The sequence below is a fragment of the Sphaeramia orbicularis genome, chromosome 10 (assembly GCF_902148855.1).
Source record: "Sphaeramia orbicularis chromosome 10, fSphaOr1.1, whole genome shotgun sequence".
Classification (NCBI taxonomy): Eukaryota; Metazoa; Chordata; class Actinopteri; order Kurtiformes; family Apogonidae; genus Sphaeramia; species Sphaeramia orbicularis.
Genome location: NC_043966.1, coordinates 24,604,552 through 24,625,273, shown reverse-complemented (window position 1 = coordinate 24,625,273; position 20,722 = coordinate 24,604,552). Strand labels below are relative to the sequence as shown.

Genomic DNA, 20,722 nt, shown 5'->3' with positions numbered 1-20,722 from the left:
ATCAATGAGGCTAATATCGGATATCTGCAAATGATGTAGATTGTCAGTAAAAATTACAAGCTTGGTGCCAAGTGTCAAATCAAATAGAGAAACTACAACAATCACATTTCAACATTTTTTGTGTGGGATTTTTACATTAAACTGCAGGGATTATGAATCTATATTATAGAAGCCAAGTGGTTTCTATGTACGTGCATGTATATGTATCACGGGATGTACACAAAATCCAAAACAGCTGACTGCTGCAGTTTGGCGTACATACGTATTTTGGCCAAGAAACAGACTTGCAAAAACAGCAAGTTGATAGGACCAATATTTTGTGAGATATTAATAATTTTGGAATACAATAGCCTTATAATCATGTTGCTATGGCCAGAATGTTTTGGAGGTGACTGCTGGACAAATGTGGTAGAGCATCCACGAATACACAACAGCATAAAAACTACCACATCTAGAACCTGTGGATCAATGTGCCAGTAATAAATATTAATAAATACAGTTCTTTTCTCATTGTTGATGCATTATTGTTGTTTCTTATTGTATTTTATCACATACTCCACAAAAAAATACAAAATACTGATAATTATAAAAATCTGGATGTGCTCATTTCTATTTTCATTGACTGCTGGATACATTCTCCAGTGGGCAATACTGCAAGAATCTACTATGTTGGTATATGTAGTTTTGTAACACAATAACAATATATATCCTAGTTAAGTAAGCAGTAGTTAATTTAAAGCATTTTCTATTAAGAAAATGCTTTAAATTAACTGTACTGCTTTTAATCACATTTGCTTTATCTTCTTTTATTTGGGGCCATACTAAACAGCTGTTGCTCAGAATTGCCCTGTTTTGTGTCACATTTACTCTCCTCCATGTTAGTTAGTGTTGCTTTCATGTAAATTCCCAGCTAAAATGAATGGTATATTGCCATAAAATGGGTCATTTGTGGCACAGTGTAAATGATGGAGCACAATATAAAATTATATAGATCTTTCTTTCGTCAAATATTTTTTATTTCATATTGCACAGTCCTACTCCTATTAATGCTTAATGTCTAGCTCAGCTCTTCCTTCAAAATTCCATTCATAAAGTAAACTAGAATAAACAATAATGCAGTTGTAACATATTGGCATGGTCAGTTGTGTCTCTCTGCAACCAGTAATAGAAGTATGTGTTATTGAAGAGGCAGTAGGCTTCCTGAAACACAGGACAAAGCATCATTAGTAAACATGTACACTTGGGCTCCAAATCATTGTTCAATCCATCTGGTCATTTTTCTTACTTGTGGGTTTGAGTTTTAGTGCTCGGCTGAAGTATTTAGGAGCAAGTTTTCCTTCTGCATTGCCGGCAGTCAACAACACATGATTCTCTGACCAGAAAAACTGAATACCATCTGTGCAGCAACACACACATAAAAGCATGTGAGAAGTAATTGTTACTGGAATGGCTACATTGTGTAACGGTCATTAGTGACTAATCGTACCAGAAAGAGCTCTGGGGACATCAATAAATACAGCTAGGTCACAGTTTTTCCTCATTCCTGAAGGATAAAAAAAAACAAAAAAACTGTAAGCCCAATTTACAACATATGAATATTCTATTTACTGATACAAATCAATGTTTACCACTGATGACGCCATCCTCTTCTGGCAGGCCTGGAGCCAGATGGATGTGTGTTCTGTTCATGCGACTCAAGCCCTCCTGCTGAATGGAACTCCAGTTGCGAAGATAAGAACCATGAACTGCCTCAGCAGGACAGTCTGGAGAACCAAGCAGGACCGGCTTCAGCTCCAGATCTGTGACCTGACACACCAGCAACATAAGGCATCGCAGCACAGGTTCTAGCGTCAGGGTTCATAGGATTCAGCAAAAAAAATCCTTCTAAGGATGACAGGTATGTTGATTAATTAATGTGTACAATCATTAAATTAATAACTGAGGCCCAGTTTCAAATTCTAAGTCAGCTGATTTTATGTAGATCTCATGTTCTGATGACAAATCGATCATTCCAAGAAATTGTTCTGTTAAACAGTTTAACATGAATCTATGCACCAGAGTTCATGATATTACCTAGTGTGTTTGTGTTATCTTTTCAATCTCATTATCAGTGTATTACCAGCTCAACACTGAATTTAAACTGATGTTTTAGAATAAAGTATTCTATTATTGTCTGTTTTTGCACGGGTATAAAATCAGTGTTTTATGTACCCAAGCCCAGAAAAGATATTAAAAACACGTTTTCCTGTATCAGGATGATGTAGAGAATAATCAGGGCTTTCTTGTCATATATCAAAAAACAGTGTTCTTAAAGTAATGTCAAAAATGAAATTATAAATAGCAATAATGACTGAATCACTGCATGCCAAAAGACCGCATTTTGTCATATAGCCTACTGGTTTGCTGGTCAAATCTCATGTTCAGCAATAGTGTCTTTTCAACAAAAAGGCAGACAGTGTTCACCTGTACTGAATGGCCCTGATTAGCTCGAATCTGCAGGCGGCCGTCCTCAGGGTGCGGACGAAGCTTAAAGCGCTGCTTGTCATTTGCGTCCACAACCCTCCTGACATCCTCCAAGGAGTATGAGCGGAACTGTGGGTGAGCCAGTAGGTCCTCTACAAACAGGAAGCCATCTAAATGTATGACAGATATTATTATACACCCATAAATTTGGAATATTATTTTACCAGATATGTTTCTCTTTTAAGTCCCATTTATAAACATCACACATACACAGGCGTATTTTATTCTTACTTATAGTAAATTAGCATTTCTGAGTTTGAAAAAATATGGTGGTAGGAGTATGACCAACCAAACAGAATGAGGATGCAGTTGAAAAGCTGATTCTAATCTATTTGTGTCTAGAATACACAATTCATTATTCATATGCATAGAAAGACCTGCACAAAAGAATTATGAATGAAGACACATGAAAAGTCACAAATGTGCAGGTACAGAGTGTAGCAAGGCTTGGAAAGAATACAAGTCATGGTGTGATGTTTGCAATGTTGTATTAACACGTACTATGACTGTAAAGTATAAAGACAGACATACACCAAATATCTAAACTATATTCCTCCTATTATAGAAAGTCAGTGCAAAATAAGATGATCAGCAGTGATCAATATTCCACATTGGTAAGTAAACAAATAAATCTGGTAGAAGACATGTGCACATAATGCTCTGCTCATCAGGGTAAGATCATCTCACCTGTGTTCATTTGAAGACCCAGCTGACTGGCTCCATGACGAAGAACATAAGACATGGACTTGGACAGCCGGACATCTCTGTCCTGTGAGAGGTGACCACAAATACTTAGATCTATATATATGTAAAGTGTAAATATATACCCATGTCAAACAAGTCCTTAAAAGCAAATAACAGAGGTATGAAGAGTCAGAAACCATCCTATGGGAGAAATAGAACATTAAAACTTCAGTGGCTTTAATCTCTGACCTCTCCATCACGACTCTTCCCTCTTCCTCTTCTTCCTCGTCTGTCACTGTCCATTAAAAGTCATACAGCTGTTATAAATTGACAACAACTATAGTGATCTGTAGCTAGTTTAGAGACACAGTTGAGTCGTAGTTGTCACCATTCCTCCTCTCAGCTGTCAGACACATGCAGGATCCACTTCCTGTCTGTTCTCGTTATCCGCTTGTAGGTGGCGGTGTGGCTGATGGAGTGGCGATAACCGCACACCACAGAGGAAAAGCTGCTTTTTTCCTGGAAGAAAACATCATACAGACAGCAGCTACTGGTAAGAAAACGTTCACCATTTTAAGAATAACATGAAGCACAGGTGTTGTTTATTTCACGACTATTTGAGACGCTTTCCGGTGGATCCGAACAAGAAAATGCAGTGATTAGTTACCTGAGACCGTGGTGCTAACTTGGCTAACTGATGTTAGCACAGATGGACTGAAAAGACACACAGCCGCCTGTTTTTTGTTGACCTGTTCTGGCATTTACAATAGACGTTGTCCATACTGAAGTTCGGCCATTTGTTTATTCCTTACCTCGATGTGTGTGAACAGTGGAGCCGCCACTGGACTGAATAATTCGGTGAGGTCACCATGGAAACGTAACGTTTAACACGTTGGAGGTTGGAGGCTCTGTGAAGACTGGGAACCCACACAGACAGACACACAGACGGACAGACAGACAGAGGCCATACTTTAAGTGAGTATCCTCTTCATTTCTAAAAGTTCAATGTACATATTGTGCATGAAATCTTGTATCTACGGTGGCCGAGTGGGCTTCAGTCACTACAACTTAAAGAAGGGCATCCAAATAAAACACAGAGACGAGCTGCAAGTAGAATAGAGATAAGGAGCAACCTGATGCATGAATAATTACAGCAATAAAAGGCACAAAGAATACAGCAAAGAAAACCCATTATTTGACCTAACATATATACAGTAATAACAACTAGCCACGAGTCCACAAATCCGGCAATAGGCACATGGAACTACATCTGCTTCAACAATGTGCGCATGTCTAGTTACCTATGTTTTTTTTTTCCCTAGGTCACTTGTCAAGTTAGTCTTAGGGATAGGTTAATCATAGTTTTGATCTTAATCATTGGTCGTTCAAAGATGAAGCAGAGTTTGGAGAAGTCCTGTGCAGCTGTGTTTATTGAGCAGCAAACAACAACCACCAGTAACTTAAACTTGGTTGTCATGAGGAACACAATTTTCCAACCAACTTCTGTAGGAAGCTGAAGCAATCATAGAATATGGTATCATGTTCATTATATATATATATATATATATATATATATATATATATATATATATATATATATATATTTTTTTTTTTTTTTTTTTTTTTTTTTTTTTTTTTTAAGTTAAATCTGTAGTTTTAAAGTAGCAATCAGCACTAATGCAATATTTAATCTTAGAAGTGGAATATAATAGGTCTGATTGTAGGGTCATGCTGAAACATTAAAGTTGTGGAGCTGTAGAACTGTGTGCCTGTCCCGAAGCTGTCCACTGCTGGAGTCTTTTTTTTTTTTTTTCCTTGTGTCCTTCTTCCATTAGATCAGTTTCATTTCACCTATCTTAAAAATTATGCAGCAGACACAGTAATACTGCAGTACATAATGCTAAAAGGATGCAATAGTGCACAGGTCCAATGCTTCATTGTAATCCTACAGTCATATGCATTATATTATACCTCTGATTTTAAATGTTGATTCAATGCTGATTACTGCTTTAAAAATGCACAATGAAAATACAGAAGTGTTTAACCTTTTAAGTTCAAGGTACATAATACCATAATCCATGATTTTCTTTAGCGTACAGTTCATTTATTTTTATGTCCCTTGTAAACATTTCTGACATCCTCTATGCAGCTTGTAGTGTTTCAGTGTTTGCTTGTGTTACAAATTTGTTGTGGTACATGGTGTCATATCTATGAGGATGCTGCATTCAGTGTATGTTAGCTACTTACTATAATTAAGTGCACATCAGCAATGTCTCTTCATGCTCTTTTTCTCTGTCTCATTTAACCTTCACTGTTGCTCAGTGATGGAGTTTCCCCAGCATTCCCAGCAGCTTCTGTCAGCTCTATGTTCCCAACGGCAGCGGGGCTTCCTCTGTGACTGTACCGTCATGGTGGGCTCCTCCCGTTTCCTGGCTCACCGTGCTGTTTTGGCCTCCTGTTCGCCTTTCTTCCACATGTTCTACTCAGATTCTCCAGGGGGCACCGGTGGAAACAACACCAGCAGCTCTGTCACGCTTGACAGTGACATTGTCACAGCTGCTGCATTTAGTTTGCTCTTGGACTTTGTTTATGAAGGCGTGTTAAGGGTGGAGGAGTCTCCACCAGTGGAGGACATACTGGCAGCTGCCAGCTTTCTGCACATGAATGAGGTGGTGAGGGTTTGTAAGAGGCGTCTGCATAGACGAGGGCCTCTAGCTGAGGCAGACAGTACTCGCTCTGAAGAGGGCTCTGGTGTGAGAAGGGCAGTGGAGACTGGAAACGAAGGGGAGGGGGTTGGTGGAGCAGGGCCTGTGGTGGCCATGGCAGCAGATCTCCTAAACCCTGCTGAAGTGGCAGCTCCACTTTCATCATTACCCATAACCATAACAGCAGAGAGGAGTCAGCTGGACTCAGTGAAGCTGGAGCAGAGATCTGGTGGGGGGACATCAGAGACACGAGCTCAGACCCCTCTGAGCCCTGATCTTGCTGATACCACCCAACCAGGCATGGACGTCCCACACGTACCACCAAGTAGTGAGATGCTGCAGGTCCTGGCCACAGGCCCGTCTGCCCCCACTTCTGGAGGTCACCTCAGGTTGGGGACTGGGGGTCAGTGTGAGAGGACAGCACTTTGTAGCCCCTGCAGCACCACTGAGACATACAGGTACAAGTCTTTTACTGTTTTAACTAATGAAATAAAATAGAAAATGCAGAGAACTCTAAATAATACTAGACTTTGAATGTTCTTATCATCAAGCACATTGGCTGTGTAAAATCCATGTCAGTGTCCGTAACGAAAACAGAACTTAAGGAGCTCTCCTGGAGCTCAAAGTGGTATAGAGGTAAAAACTGTTTGTGACCTAAATTATCAAATCAAAGATCCCCAGGCTCCAAGGCTGATTTCTTGTTATAAACTCAACTTGTGTTTTCAACTTGCTAAGCCTGAACTTCAATATTTTGATAACATTAAAAAGTGCCATAACATGTAGGGTGCTTGCACAGGTCTTGAAAGTCTTAAAAAGTATGGAATTTTGAAATGCTATTTTCCAGACCTTGTAACGTCTGGAATGTTGTGTGAAAGTCTTTATAAAGTATGGAAAAAAGTTTCTTTCATAGTTGAATTTTAGAGTATGATCAAAGGCACATAATTTTGTAAGATAAATACATGAGGAAAGCATATAAGAAAAACTTTATATGTTGTCACTAACCAGCCGGTACTGGAATGATTCTAGTGAAACTTGTTTGTGTGATATCTATGCATTTCTATGATTTTCATACCTTTTGAAAACATTTCTGTCAGTAAAACATAATATACTGTGAAGTATGCATTCATTCATTTATACATTTATTAACATTAAATTTTCTACTACACACAACAGGTACAATCTCAACCAAAAAAGTTGGCATGCAAGTGTAAAAGTACATAAAGAAAAAAGTTTTGGAAAACTCTGGAAAAATTCTGGAATTTTTATTGGGATAAAGAGCAAGCACCTTGATATGCCATTATAAATTAAGTGGTTCAATTCATATTCTCCAGATTTAATAGGACGTACTTCACATCCTCATTTTATATTGTTTTCAGTTAAACTGAAATCACTGTCCTCACTAAAATGTCATTAAAAATTACGATATCTGTCAAAACAGCAAAGTAATTGTTTTTTTAAATATTATACAGGCCTACATTTGACTAAATGTTTAATAACAATGTCAACATAGAAAATTAAAAATAGTTTTTTTTTTTTTTTGCAAGGCTGTTAATGTGTCCCTTTCCTTTCTCTGCTCAGTCACAGCAGTAACCAGCAGCCCTCCTCCTCTTCCTCTCTGGTACCTGTGAGCCAAGCGGGTGGACCATCGCTGGTTTTACATCCTCATTCACAATCTAGCATCTCTCCCAGCCCTAATCAGGAAACACTAAGACTGTCCCGTGACAACGACTCAATTAGGAAACACTTGGAGTCAGAGCACAAAGGAAAGTCAGGAGGAGCACAACCAGTGGTTATGTTAATCCATGCACCAGCACTACCGTCACATGTAAGGTCAAACACAGTGCAGTCACAGCCTCAGCGGACACTTCCCCAAATCCAGACTGCTTTGTCACTGCAGCACCAAAGCCCAGACTTTCACTTTACTACAAAGACTCAGACTATTACAGGACTTCAGGCGGAACCAGAGGCCTCGGTAACGCTGCAGGAAGGAAGGTCTCAGCCTCCTGTGGGTAGAGTGAGGACAGGAACCAGAGATGGAGAGGCTGTGAAAGTCAAGGTAGAAGCCATTGTTATATCTGATGAAGAACTAGAGGAGGAGAAAGAGGAAAGCAGGGAACCTGTGATGGAAGTGGACGATGAGTTTGAAGATGACATCCAGGAAGAGGAGCTGAACAGCCCTCAGTATCTCACCTCCCACTCACAGGGTCTTTTACAAATGACCTCTCAATCTAATGACTACACCTTCCCTCTCTCCCCCTCATCATCATCCGGTGCCGGCCCTTCATCACAGGACAGCTCCTCTTTTACCTCCTCTCTCATTCCTCAGTCCACAGCTCAGCAACAATCGGACAACCCTGGCTTCTTCCAGGACTTCCAGGACTCCCTGGGAAACTTTGTAGAGGATGTTCCAACATGTGGCGTCTGCGGAAAGACTTTTTCATGCACCTACACTTTACGGCGCCACGCCATCGTTCACACCCGGGAGCGCCCGTATGAGTGCCGCTACTGCTACCGGAGCTACACACAGTCAGGTGACCTGTACCGGCATATCCGCAAGGCCCATGACCACACACTACCGGCCAAACGCAGCAAGGGAGACATGGAACAGCCTCTGCCACCACAGCCACCACCACCTCTGAGCTAACACACAAACACTATCTATGCTTATAACATACACATATACAATCTATAAACTAAAAAAAAAACTCCCTTAAACTTCACTTCAAACTTTACCAGAAAAAGGTAAAAAAAAAAAACAAAAAACAAATACCAGTGTAATTTCTTCACCTTGTTAAATTTTCAGGAAATTTGCTTTTATTTATAATCTTATTTTATGATACCTTTGATTTAACATGCCTTAATCTTTGCATTTGCTTTTTCAGAATAGTCATGTTTTTCTTACTGAATTAATTTTGCCTTCTCCAGATTCCAGCCACCTTAACAAGCAGCCTCTGATTTGGCAACATCTTGTCTAAATAATTTAATATGCTAATATCTGTAGAAACCCTGTCCTTCTACTGTGGTAAGGACTTTTTTCCGCAAGTATAGAAATACAAGAACTCTGTCCACGCACTGTAAACACCAGCGGCAGCCATGATATCAGGCCTCTTTTATCACACTAGCACATTTCTTTTTATGTATGATCATTTTCTCTGATTTGACCCCATGAAACTGATGTGATATTTGTGCAACTCTGTGTAAAACATAGGAGTAATTGTACATTTTTGGTTTATAGTTGTCTAATAACTAGAGTTGAGACTGATCTGATCCAATACCAGTATCTCATGCTGATACTCATTTCATTCACTAATCAGATTCCGCCACAGATTTCATAATCTGTTGTGTTTTTATTGTTAGATTTTTATGACTTGATATATAATAATGAAATTTTAAGTCAACGGTTTTTGATGCTAAGCTTTTTTTTTTTTTTTTAGAATAATGGATTGGATTTTTGGGCTTGAGGCTTTTCAAGGCACTCAAAGTATTATTCATTTGCTCTCACACACTACATCTAACTTACACCTGTAGCCACAGCTGCCCTGTGGCAGACTGATGGAAGCTGGCTGCCAGGCGGCCCCTCTCCCCACCAACAAACACTGATACACCAGTGTGAGTAACACTGGAAGCAAGGTGGGTGAAGTGTCTTCCCCAAGGACACAACAGCACATGGCTAGGACAGAGTGAAATTTGTAACACCAACCCTCTGATTATTGGACAAGCTGCTCTACCTCCTGAGCCACAGCCGCCCCAATTTTGTCTTGTATGTTCTCATTTCCCCATTATGCTCCTCTAATCTAGTCTGAATACCTGGTTAGTCAAATGTTTTTATTCCTTCCTCTGTTCTATGTGCATCCTCTGAGCCTTGTCGGAGAATGCATGTGGATTCCAGTTAGGGAGGTCATTCACTTTGCTCTGCCTAAAGACTGCAGCTTATTATCCTACAGTTCACTCTACATTTATGTTCAATTTAGTTTTTTCCTCTTTTAAGATGAAATGATGTGTGACTTAGAGTAGCTTCGTGTAACCTTTCACATTATACCAGCAAAACTAACATTTAAGAAAAAAAGCAATGGTGAGTATCAAATTCAGATGTCAATATTGGAGCAGAACTCAAAAAAAAAAAAAAAGCACATCTCTACTTAGGCTTTTACAGTTTATAGTATTTTTATGGTTAAAATCGTCACTTTATAGTTGTAAAAATGTAATAATTATTTGAGTTGTGACATCTGTCTTCTATTGTTGAATCCAAATGCCAATGTTACAGCCCTGTATCCAATAAGAGAATACTATTGTCAAATCAATTGCTTCAGTTTACACCTGCCTTTTCAGTGTACAAATCCATGCTAGCAAAGTTTGATTGTAAATATAATAGCAGTGTCCAGTGTTCAAAAAAAATGAAGTTACAACTGAAAAAAAAGCTGTTACCTTGGAATCAAATAACCCACACAAAAAATATCCCTGTCCTTTTCTTTTTCAGATGTGCCACTTTTTATATGAAATTTAATTTACTGTATCATGTGCTTTTCCTGCATAACTTGATCAATAACATGTACATTGTTGATAAAGTTGCAAATTAACTGTGCCTGGCCTCATCTTTTTTATACTACAGTGTATCCTAATTATAGAAATTTTTAAGATGCAGATCCTGGATATCAACCCAACAGGTTGATTAGTGGTTAGTACTGTTACCTCATAGCAAGAGGGCTCTGGGTTCAGTCCCAGTATGAGCTGTGTGGAGCTTGCATGTTTTCCCCATGTCTCTCCAGGTACTCCGACATCCTCCCACAATCCAAAGACATACACTAATAAGTTAACTGGTCATTCTAAAGCACCTGTACATATGTACATGTCTGGATATGTTGGTAGCTCCAGCACCTCTGCAATCGTCTCAAGGATCAAACAGTTCAGAAAACTAAGAAAAACAAAACAATCCCTGTAATTAACGAGAAATTATCTGGTCAACTTCTAAAACCAGAAGAGCATACTGTAAATGAAACCACTGTGACTTCAGGCAGATTTAACAATGTGTATGTCTTGTTCATCTTAATTAGTTAACAAATTAACTTGTGTTAATTTGTACTTGATCTATTTGACCTTCCTCTTCCTGTTATTGATGCATATTCTGATTTGAAAGCACATGTTTTTAGATCAGGATATGGACACATTTTTACACAAATTACACAATGTACACATTAGTCAGCATTAGCTTTTACTTTGAACTTGACAAAAATGGAATATGCACAAAAATACAACAAAATATGCCTTTTACAAATTAAAAAAAAAAAAAAGACTTGTCAGACTAGTCACTTCATGACCCTTTCCATTAATCGATGGCCAGTGATGTACACATTGAATTCCTAACACATCTTTTCTAATTAGTCGTCTACTGGTCCATGGATCTGTAAAAGACAAAGCATTAAAGTTTAGTTTCAAGATACTTCTACAGATAACATAGAAATCCTATTTTTTTTCAACCAGGCTCTGACCATTTGGATTTTAGAGTAATTAAAGCAACAGTATGACTGATTTATTTTATGTAAAGTAATTCACATGAAAAATATTCATTCATAAATAACAGAAAAAGTCAGCACTCACTGCTTCAGCCAGCTCAGGCCAGTCCATTGCCATCACGATTGTATCATCAGAGTTTGGAGGCGTTTCCAGGTTCCAGTAGGTGAGTTTGTTAAAAACAGAGGAAATCCTCACTGTACGGTCCTAAACATAAACACGAACATAATTTCACTGTCTGACTTTGTTCGTCTCATCTCTGATAAAAAAAACTGATTGACACCACAGCAAGCTTCTGCTAAAAATGAAATATAACTTTGTTAAACTTTACCTCCTGGTCTGAGCCGGGTTTGTTGACCTCTTTCAATACAAGACCAGTGTAGCCTTGTGGACAGCTGAGCTCCTGCCCCTTTAACCCACGTCCCCTAAATGACACTGTCTTCTCTGAAAAAGACAAATGATAAATCAATAACCCACCATTAAATTACTGTTTGATAAAGTTATTCCATACATCAATTTTTAAATCTATGTATTCTGATAGACACAGCCCTGAACTTGTAGACAGATATTGTAATAATTTTGGAGAAGCTGTCAAACTTTTGAAATTGTCAAGATCAGTTTGGTTTTCTTTGCAGAGATGAAAGTTAACTTAATCTTTCTGCTACTACTAATGCTAGGTGGACATTTATATTTACAATAGTTCAACACTTTACCTTTACTTAGATACAATTAAAACATTATACTGTGGGATAAATGCCTTTAAACAAGTAATAGTGGAAACTGTACTATGATCTGTTTCTTTCTTTCTTGAGTAGTCCATCGTTCGTTTTACCAAAGCTGATTTAAATAGTGAACATATTCTTCATAATTGCATACATGCCAAAGTAACATCTTCAGCAGGCTAAAGAAATCTAAATATTTGTCACTGACTCTGAAAGGCAGATCTTGAAAAAATGATGTGTCAATTTTGCTTGAAAAGATACTGAGACAATCGCTTATCAAAAAAGTTGGAGATCCTTCTTTTTGTGATTGATGAATTACTTATAGCTCTTCTTAGGTTCTACTAAGGTACTTCTTAGTAGTTTAATAACACCTAAGTCTAGTCATATACTTGAAAGGTGATATAACAGTACCACAAAAATATTATCCATGTAATCAAAATCAGATCCTCTCCTTCAGATCCAAGCATCTGTCTCATATCAGACACACTGTAGATATAAGGTACCATGCTTGCGGTCTTTCATGGTGGCAGTGAAGTATTCTGAGACCTGTGCTGACCCGTTGTGTTCAATCTCACAGGGCATCAGGTGGACTGGGACTCTCTGTTCCTGCCCCACCGGTGGCAGAACACGGATCACATTGCTGTTACAGGACATCCTGCATGAACAAGCCAGGACGAAACAAAACCCAAGGATGACAACAAGTTACATTCAGATTCAGATATTTTATTCATGCACTGAGAAAGAAATATATATTATATATTATACATGAGTTTACAACAGATGTACATGAAAGGAAACCCCAAAGAAGCAAGAGTGCTTTAAGATAGGGAACCCAAGCAACGTTCATATATTTCACATTTCTTCACACAAACTCTGCATCCATTCATTCATGGTAACATTAGCTGTGGTGTATGACAACATCAGTTTATTTCCCCACCACCGATAACATAATTTTACACTGGAATTATTCTTAGCTATAACAACACATAACTGCTGTTTTCCTTCTAACTTTAACTAAATGAATACTACATGAATCATTCGCTTCTTTAACAACATTTCTATTGACAAATACTTGCATGCGTTTAACGTTAACTTAAAGTCTGCCTGCGGAGGAATAGAATCTATTAAAATAAACAGCACTGCTAAGATTTTTATCATGTGTATGCAGGTTTATATTCCTCTCAAGCGGTTATAATTTTATTTTTAGCTGACGTCTGTATGGAAATAAAAAGACCATCATTACCTCACAGTAGTTTGAGAATGTGCTGTTAACAGTGAGTGCCGTCTTCCGGTCACAGACTATCGACGTGTCTGATTGGACGAATCAGTCTTCTTCTACGCTGAAAGAGTTTTTGGCGGGTGTTTTCTGTTAAATATGCAAATATTGCCCCCTCCTGGTGAAGTTTAGAAGTTTTTCTTTCTTTCTTTCTTTCTTTCTTTCTTTCTTTCTTTCTTTCTTTCTTTCTTTCTCTTTCTTTCTTTCTTTCTTTCTTTCTCTTTTCTTTCTTTCTTTCTTTCTTTCTTTCTCTTTCTTTCTTTCATTCTTTCTTTCAAAATATAAAAATAGTATTTTATAAATATGGAAATAGAATGTTTCTATACCACTACTTTATTTTAATATCTATTTTTGCCAAAGAAAAAAAGGCACCACAGATATTCTAGAAAGTATTAAATAAGTATATTTTGAAGTTTTTAAACTATTTTTAAAATACAAATTAAGTATTTTTGCTTAATTTGGAAAGGAAAGTACACTGATGTACTACATGGCAACAATAATTTACAATTCAAAAATCCAAATGGCTGAACAAAAATTATTTTTCCTCAGTTATCATTACATAAAATATTTTAGAAATATCCTGTGAATTTGTAATTTTGAATGAAAAAAGAAGAAAACAGAAATGTCAAATATCAGAAGCAAATAATCCATTTAAACCCATCAAAAGGTCTCTGAAAATACATACACTTTGTTATGATTTACTGTTCTATGTTATATCAAACATAAATTTTCTTTTTTCATTTCAGTTGGCTCAAGATAATCTGTTATCACCCTCATACAGTCTCATAAACCGGATATTAATCTATTATTTACACACACTGCACACCCTGTCATCTCAGTGTAAGTATAATCAAAGTCATTTTCCAGTTTTTTCCCCTCTGTCTGTATTTTCTCCACATAAGAACTTTGTTCCACTTGGCGGCAGCAGCTGCTCTGTTCATGTGGGATGGACTAGACTCCATCCAATGGCATCTTCATAACAGCTGAAAGTATCGTTTGGGAGGTTTTCTGTGTCCATTTGCAACACTTCAATACAACTGAGGACTGAGAGACTTCAGGGAAAGGAGAAGTGCACCAGTTGATTTCATAACACCTCACAGTTTGTCAAACAAAGCCAAAGGTAAGTTTTTACAGTGACACAGATTTCTGTTTGACATGTTGAGACTAGATCGTAAGACAAGATTTCCTTTGCGCATTATAAAAATGTTTTAGATTATGCATGTAATTTATTTATTAATTTTTTTCAGAGTAACCGTTAAAATGTGTGAGCTCAGTTGCATGTTGAGCAAGACATACAGACATTTCCTTTCTGGAGTAATATTTTACAATGATTAAATTTACATCAGTCAGACAAAGCTTTAATTCACAAGATATTAAAGATAAAAAAAAAGGTTAAAGTTAGAAAGAGTTTATTGCCATTTGCACAGGTACATTTACAGTACAAGTACATTGAAATTTCTGCTGTATTATTTTCTCCTCCTTGAGTTCAAGGGGGAGAAAATAAAAAAAAGAATGAAATGTCTAACATTGTACTTGTTAAAAAGAAACACAGTTGAAACAAAATGATGTAAAAAAGATAATAAATATCCACGTACAAGTAATAAGAAATTTGAACCATGTTCAAAGTAACGTAGTGCATAGTACTGCTCCTTAAAGACACAAATATTCCACCTTCAACATGAATTGCACATTGAGGATTTGAGGATATTTGAGGTTGAGTGTAGAAAACTGATGAACATTGTCACACAAGTAATATTGTGCTAAAACAAGCTCATATACATGTCTGGTTGCTTTCTTTACTTCGACTAAATAAAGTCAGGGTGGAGGTTTGTTGATGGAGGCTCAGTTTGTTCATCTAAAATGGCCTCTGCTTGTGACTGAGATTGGATTCAGTGGTTTCACAGCTCTCAGTGCAATCAATGTGATGGTTGTGTCTTCGGCCTCATTTCATGATATGTTCATCAACCTCTAGGAGTTTTCATACAAAACAGTTCTTGATTGAATAATGCAGAAACTGTCACCCATAAAAACTACAGAACGGACAACATTTCAGACTAGACTATAAAACATGAAGTTCAACAAACCGTCTGCTCCTGTTAAACACTTCCATAGCTCATCCTTTAAACATACAGTCACAAAAAAAATTATTGGACCATCAAAAGTCATCAAAAACTACAGTTATGCAATCAAGTACTTACTCCTGTGTGTATCATGTGACTAAAACAGACAGAAAAGAAAACATGGAATGCCTAAAAGCACTGTTTTTGGCAGAACAATGCCATAGATACTGATGTAAGAACTTAAGTGATTTTGGTTAGTATTAAGAAAACCTTGGAAAATGGCTAGATATCAGCTCTGAAATTAAACTCTTATGAGCTATTTTTGTTGTTATCATTATATTTGTCCAAACAAATGTACCTTTAGTTGTACCAGGCATGAAAATGAACAAGAAATTGAAGAAAACAAGGGTGGTCTAGTAATTTTTTCCACGACTGTACATACTTGTATTTAGTGTCATGGCATCTTTTTAAAGACTTTCATAAATTTAACTTATTTTCTTTTTACAATCAACAGATTTCATGGATCAACAAACTCATTTACATGCAGGAGGTTATGGACAACCTTCGGTCATCATTAATCGAAACCTGCAGATCCTCAAGGATACGTTTGGAACGATGGTTTCACGGGCTCGTCAGAGGTTTATTCAAGGCTTTCTTGTTTTTAGTTTTGTCTTACTGGTCCTTTGGATTGCTACCTTTTTATACGGAAGCTTTTACTACTCTTACATGCCCAAAGCGTCTTTTTCAACCCCAGTGAACTATTACTACAGGTGTGTTATGTGAAGTCCCACACATTGTAGTCACAACATGTTTCATGTCATTTATGTACTCTGGGTTTTTTTGTCACTCTGTCACATTACAGCTTTTAAAGAACACACTGTTTTTGTGTGCAGGACAGATTGTGAGTCTCCAACCTCTTTTTTGTGCTCTTACCCTTTGGCAAACATCTCTCTGATGAGGAATAAGAAACATGTATGTATGACTTCTAAATGTATCTATTCATGTACTGATAATTATATACTTTAAATAACAATGGTGTCATATTTTCTCCTCAATGGTAGTGGAATGTAACTAAGTCCTTTATCTCAAGAACTGTACTTGGGCATTTCCTTTTTATAAACAGTAAGTGCTTTATTTTATATGTGATAAACTGAAGGATGAAATAATCCATCATATGTTAAGTTGAATAGTTTTCTTCTTCCTTCTGCCAAACAACCTTTGCTTTTCTGAGCTCAAGAAAAGCTTATATTTTACAGATACATCGTTCTCACATGCGACAAACATCATTTGATTTAAGAATATGATGCATTTCTTTAAAATTACCAACAGTATTTAAGGTAAAGTTCAAAATTAGCTGAACCTTCAGTGTATACAACAATAACATGAAATATACATATTAATGCAGAGGCATAAGTAAAAACATCCTATATAATAATTACACACAGACAGTGACCATCTAACTGCACAGCGAATACTTTTTCTTCTCCTTCCTCCGTTATTTAATGCAGAACTTTTGCTTTTACAGTGCTATTAAAAACTTAAATTCAAGGATCTGAACCCTTCTTTCACTGCTATTCTTTCATTTAAGACTCACCATTTCATTCACATCTTTTTCTGAATGTGTGCTCAGGTGCTGACACTGGGCCAGCCTTATCGGATCTCCCTACACCTTGAGATGCCTGACTCTCCGGTCAATCGAGAGATCGGGATGTTCATGATCAGAACCACCTGCTTTTCCCGTGAGAGCAGGCCAGTTGCCAACTCAGCTCGTTCTGTGAGTTGATGCTCCTCAGCTGCTCTGTATTGCATTGCTGGTCACATGTTAAATCAAATCATGCTTCTCTGCTACTTGTGCTATCTCCAGTGATGCACTGTTTTGTTGCTGTGTTTGTCAGGCAAGACAACTGCTGTCCACCACCAGCTCTCACTTTGTGAGTACAGCCCTGATGCACAATAACCTTGTAGTCACATGACCTGGTCAAAGTCAGATTAGAGCTGCTTATGCATCTTGCAGAGCTCCACTGCATCATAAGGTGATCTCAGTGCTCAGCTGATTGAGATAATGTAACGTACATGTGACATTATGACACACACAGATAAACGGCAGAGTAAAGGTAGAGGGTGTACAAATTATCTCAGTGCACTGCATGCAAATGCACAACATAGTTAAAGAGATGCACTAATATGTCTATTTTGTGATCTTGGAATATTGTATCAAACTAGATAAAATTGTGACATATATTTAATAGTTTTGGCCCTTATGATATGATATGATATATATATATATATATATATATATATATATATATATATATATATATATATATGTATGTATATGTGTGTGTGTGTGTGTGTGTGTGTGTGTGTGTGTGTGTGTGTGTGTGTGCACAACATGCATGACACTGGGCTTGCTATTGTTTAATTCATAAATTTCAGAGTTTTACAGACCAAATGTCCTGCTTAAAATGGTGTAAAATCTCAATCAGTCTCCTCTAAGATCAGCTTTTGTTCACTAAGTTCATAACCAAATCATATAGTTATACAGCCTGCGATTTTTTTTTTTTTTTTTGGCTAACATAAATGAAATAAATTTGTAAAATTTGAATTACTGTTTGGAAAGATCAGAAAAGTTCTTCACTAAGGTAAGTGTTTTACATGAGATGAGAGGAGAAAAGAAACACAAAACAACATTTAAAAAGACATATATACAGGTGAGTGTAAAATTGACTGTTGTGCTGTTTCGATCAGAGCATCCTGCGATACCATTCAGAGTTGCTGAGGACTCTGGGAACACTGCTTTTCCTCCCAGCATACCTGTCTGGAGCAGCTGAGCAGAAACAAGTGCTGGAGGTGGAGCTTTTCTCAGATTATACAGATGATCCTGTGAGTCCAGTGTTCCTGTGTGGCTGTAGGGCACAGATACTCAGTTTACTTTCACCATCAATATCTAGGAAAAAGAATAACCCTGAAGGGCTGTTAACGTTTCTTCTTTCAAAATTATCAGTTTTTGAAGTAACTGAATTATTAACTTAATTTATCAAACACAGATTAACCCATAAAGACCCAGTGCTACCTTTGTGGCAGTTCCTAAATTCATTTTTCTCTCCATTTTAACCTTTCTTAAGTGATTTATCACCATTTATTATAATATTATCCTCTGTATTTTGAATTTTTTTCAGTGAAAACCCAGTATTTTCCTATATTTAACATACTGATCATGTAGATGCTCATAAAACTCACATTAAAGTTGAAGGTTTTTACATCAGAATCAGAGAAAACTGAAAAAAATTGACTTTTTTAAGCAAAGATATCAATAATTGAACATAAAACAAGTGTGTCATTCCATAATCATTTATCAAATTACATGGTTTTTACTGGTGAATCAATGTCGCAGAAGATAAGTGTTTCCATGTTCATTATAGAGCCTCTAAACGTCCAAATGGGTTATATTGGATGACCACGAAAATATGACAAACTGAATTTTAAACCAATTATTTACATGTATTGATAGGATTAGTAGATCAACAGGTATTAAACATTTTTGATCAGTAGATGATTTTGTTCGCTAGTGACTGTTTGGGTCTTTATGGGTTAAGATTAATCAGACATTGTACCATACACTATTCTGTGGTCACTATATTTAAAAACAGTTTTAAAGTGTTTTTGTGTGGTGTTTGTGTGTGGTTTCTGTTGCAGGGCCATGTTGAGTTTTCTGTGTGTTATTCTGAAGACATGTACAGTATAACAGGTTTTTGTTCATGTTCAGTATAGCCCCTCAGACACAGCCATCATTGAGATTCTGTCCAGCAAGGTTCAGATCTACTCATCTCATCTCTACATTCATGCTCACTTCACTGGTTTAAGGTGAGAACTACTTGCCATTACTAACTCAAAATAAGCTTCAAGTTAAGAAAATGTGCAATCTATCAAAAACAGAATTGGAAGAGACATAATTTACCACCACCTTAGATTTAAATGTACTGTTTGCTTTTCAATTATCTTTTTTCACACTGGCAAACATTATTCTTGTGTTGTTTCCTCAGTGAGAATACTATTTCAGATGTATTCACTGTGTCTTGCTGCAGGGTATTTTGCAAAATTACATGCTAAACCTTTCTCTGGATTATATATTCTTTGTTGTCTCTGTGTCCCTTTCTTAGATACTTGCTGTTCAATTTCCCTGCATTTTCAGCCATGGTGGGAATCTCCAGTAACTTCGTTTTCCTCAGCATCCTCTTCCTCCTCGGCTACGTGAGACAGATATTGAGGTTTAATAGGAAACCAGAGCAGGTTAGAGGAGAGACATATTGGTGTTGTTATCACATGTTTGGTGGAATATTTTTTCACATCATCCTGTCTTTAGAGTTGCCTATTTCATCAGTTTGTTCTTAAGTGTGGATTGATTATTCACTGCATCTTCCCAGGTGCTGTGAATGTGTCCCAGTGCACTGTAGGAGCTTATTTTGTTGTTGTTTACAGATCAGAGCACATGTGCTACGTTCAGAAAGGGAGCAAAATCAGCAAGATAATGAAAGAAATACTCCTGAAGGTAACGAGAAATTAAATGTTACTCAAGGTATTCACATGTGAGAGTATGTTATAGAATATTTGACTGAAGAAATACATTTCATGGCAGGTTCAACTCGGATAAGATCCACAAATCTGCGTCAACGGCAGAACCATGGGCACCAAACATAAGTCAGCAACTTCTAGCCTGGGGTCAGTTATAAAGGAGAGACCTATGACTCCAGAAGCATCCGCGTACTACTGTCAAATATCAACTGCAGTCTTGTTGATCATTGATATTGCTGGACAAAAAAAACTTTTCATCTGCTACTGGAGGAAAAACATCTAATCTTTACTAAATCAGGCTGATTCCAAATCTGAAAATACAATTTCTCCTGCACATCAGGTATTAAAAAAAAAAAAAAAAACACCTTCACTAACACCTTACATTGTGCATTCACAATCTGCAGATAATCTGTGCTATGTTGCTTCATTTCACTTATAGATATGATTATCAAGCCCAATGAGGAATTAACCTAAAAATCAGAGCCTGCCATCTTGGCTCAAAATTGCCCACAAATATTTCAAACCCTTGTTCTTGTGGTTGTGATATGAGCTGGTTTCCCTTTATAGAAACCAGCAGTAATTGCCAACATGTCTGGATTGGAGCGCACTTGTTGAGAAAAACATCAATGTTAAAGTTAGGGAAATTTGTCTCTCTGTATTCTTTTATCATGT

At 37.2% G+C, this 20,722-nt stretch overlaps 4 protein-coding genes across 8 annotated transcripts; 2 read left to right on the top strand and 2 right to left on the bottom strand.

Moving 5' to 3' along the window:
* Positions 1–1,002: 1,002 nt before the first annotated feature.
* Positions 1,003–3,591, bottom strand: trpt1 (tRNA phosphotransferase 1). The gene is made up of 7 exons (XM_030145325.1): positions 3,457–3,591; positions 3,211–3,292; positions 2,464–2,633; positions 1,629–1,806; positions 1,487–1,543; positions 1,286–1,396; positions 1,003–1,200 (listed from the first exon to the last, which is right to left on the bottom strand). The coding sequence occupies exons 1-7, from the start codon at positions 3,508–3,510 to the stop codon at positions 1,178–1,180; spliced, it is 675 nt and encodes a 224-aa protein (XP_030001185.1). The 5' UTR covers positions 3,511–3,591; the 3' UTR covers positions 1,003–1,177.
* Positions 3,592–3,607: 16 nt separating this feature from the next.
* zbtb3 (zinc finger and BTB domain containing 3) lies at positions 3,608–10,494 on the top strand. Of its 3 annotated transcripts, none has more exons than XM_030145318.1 (3): positions 3,608–3,760; positions 5,530–6,370; positions 7,491–10,494. In XM_030145318.1, exons 1-3 carry the CDS (start codon positions 3,622–3,624, stop codon positions 8,554–8,556), a joined length of 2,046 nt encoding a protein of 681 aa, XP_030001178.1. In that variant the 5' UTR covers positions 3,608–3,621; the 3' UTR covers positions 8,557–10,494. The 3 variants fall into 3 exon arrangements, with proteins under 3 accessions (XP_030001178.1, XP_030001179.1, XP_030001180.1); XM_030145319.1 differs by lacking the exon at positions 3,608–3,760 and adding an exon at positions 4,045–4,182; XM_030145320.1 differs by lacking the exon at positions 3,608–3,760 and adding an exon at positions 4,064–4,182 and having other exon boundaries at positions 5,520–6,370.
* A 604-nt stretch (positions 10,495–11,098) lies between these two features.
* On the bottom strand, positions 11,099–13,468 carry rnaseh2c (ribonuclease H2, subunit C). The gene is made up of 5 exons (XM_030145326.1): positions 13,386–13,468; positions 12,646–12,797; positions 11,752–11,864; positions 11,508–11,627; positions 11,099–11,311 (listed from the first exon to the last, which is right to left on the bottom strand). Exons 2-5 carry the CDS (start codon positions 12,794–12,796, stop codon positions 11,288–11,290), a joined length of 408 nt encoding a protein of 135 aa, XP_030001186.1. The 5' UTR covers position 12,797; positions 13,386–13,468; the 3' UTR covers positions 11,099–11,287.
* Positions 13,469–14,396: 928 nt separating this feature from the next.
* Positions 14,397–20,396, top strand: LOC115426619 (seipin-like). 3 transcript variants are annotated; one of them, XM_030144731.1, is made up of 10 exons: positions 14,397–14,538; positions 15,986–16,248; positions 16,372–16,450; positions 17,109–17,252; positions 17,374–17,409; positions 18,227–18,361; positions 19,245–19,342; positions 19,639–19,768; positions 19,958–20,027; positions 20,115–20,396. In XM_030144731.1, the coding sequence occupies exons 2-10, from the start codon at positions 15,998–16,000 to the stop codon at positions 20,174–20,176; spliced, it is 1,005 nt and encodes a 334-aa protein (XP_030000591.1). In that variant the 5' UTR covers positions 14,397–14,538; positions 15,986–15,997; the 3' UTR covers positions 20,177–20,396. The 3 variants fall into 3 exon arrangements, with proteins under 3 accessions (XP_030000591.1, XP_030000592.1, XP_030000590.1); XM_030144730.1 differs by having other exon boundaries at positions 14,400–14,538; positions 15,993–16,248; XM_030144732.1 differs by lacking the exon at positions 17,374–17,409 and having other exon boundaries at positions 14,399–14,538; positions 15,993–16,248.
* Positions 20,397–20,722: the final 326 nt, after the last annotated feature.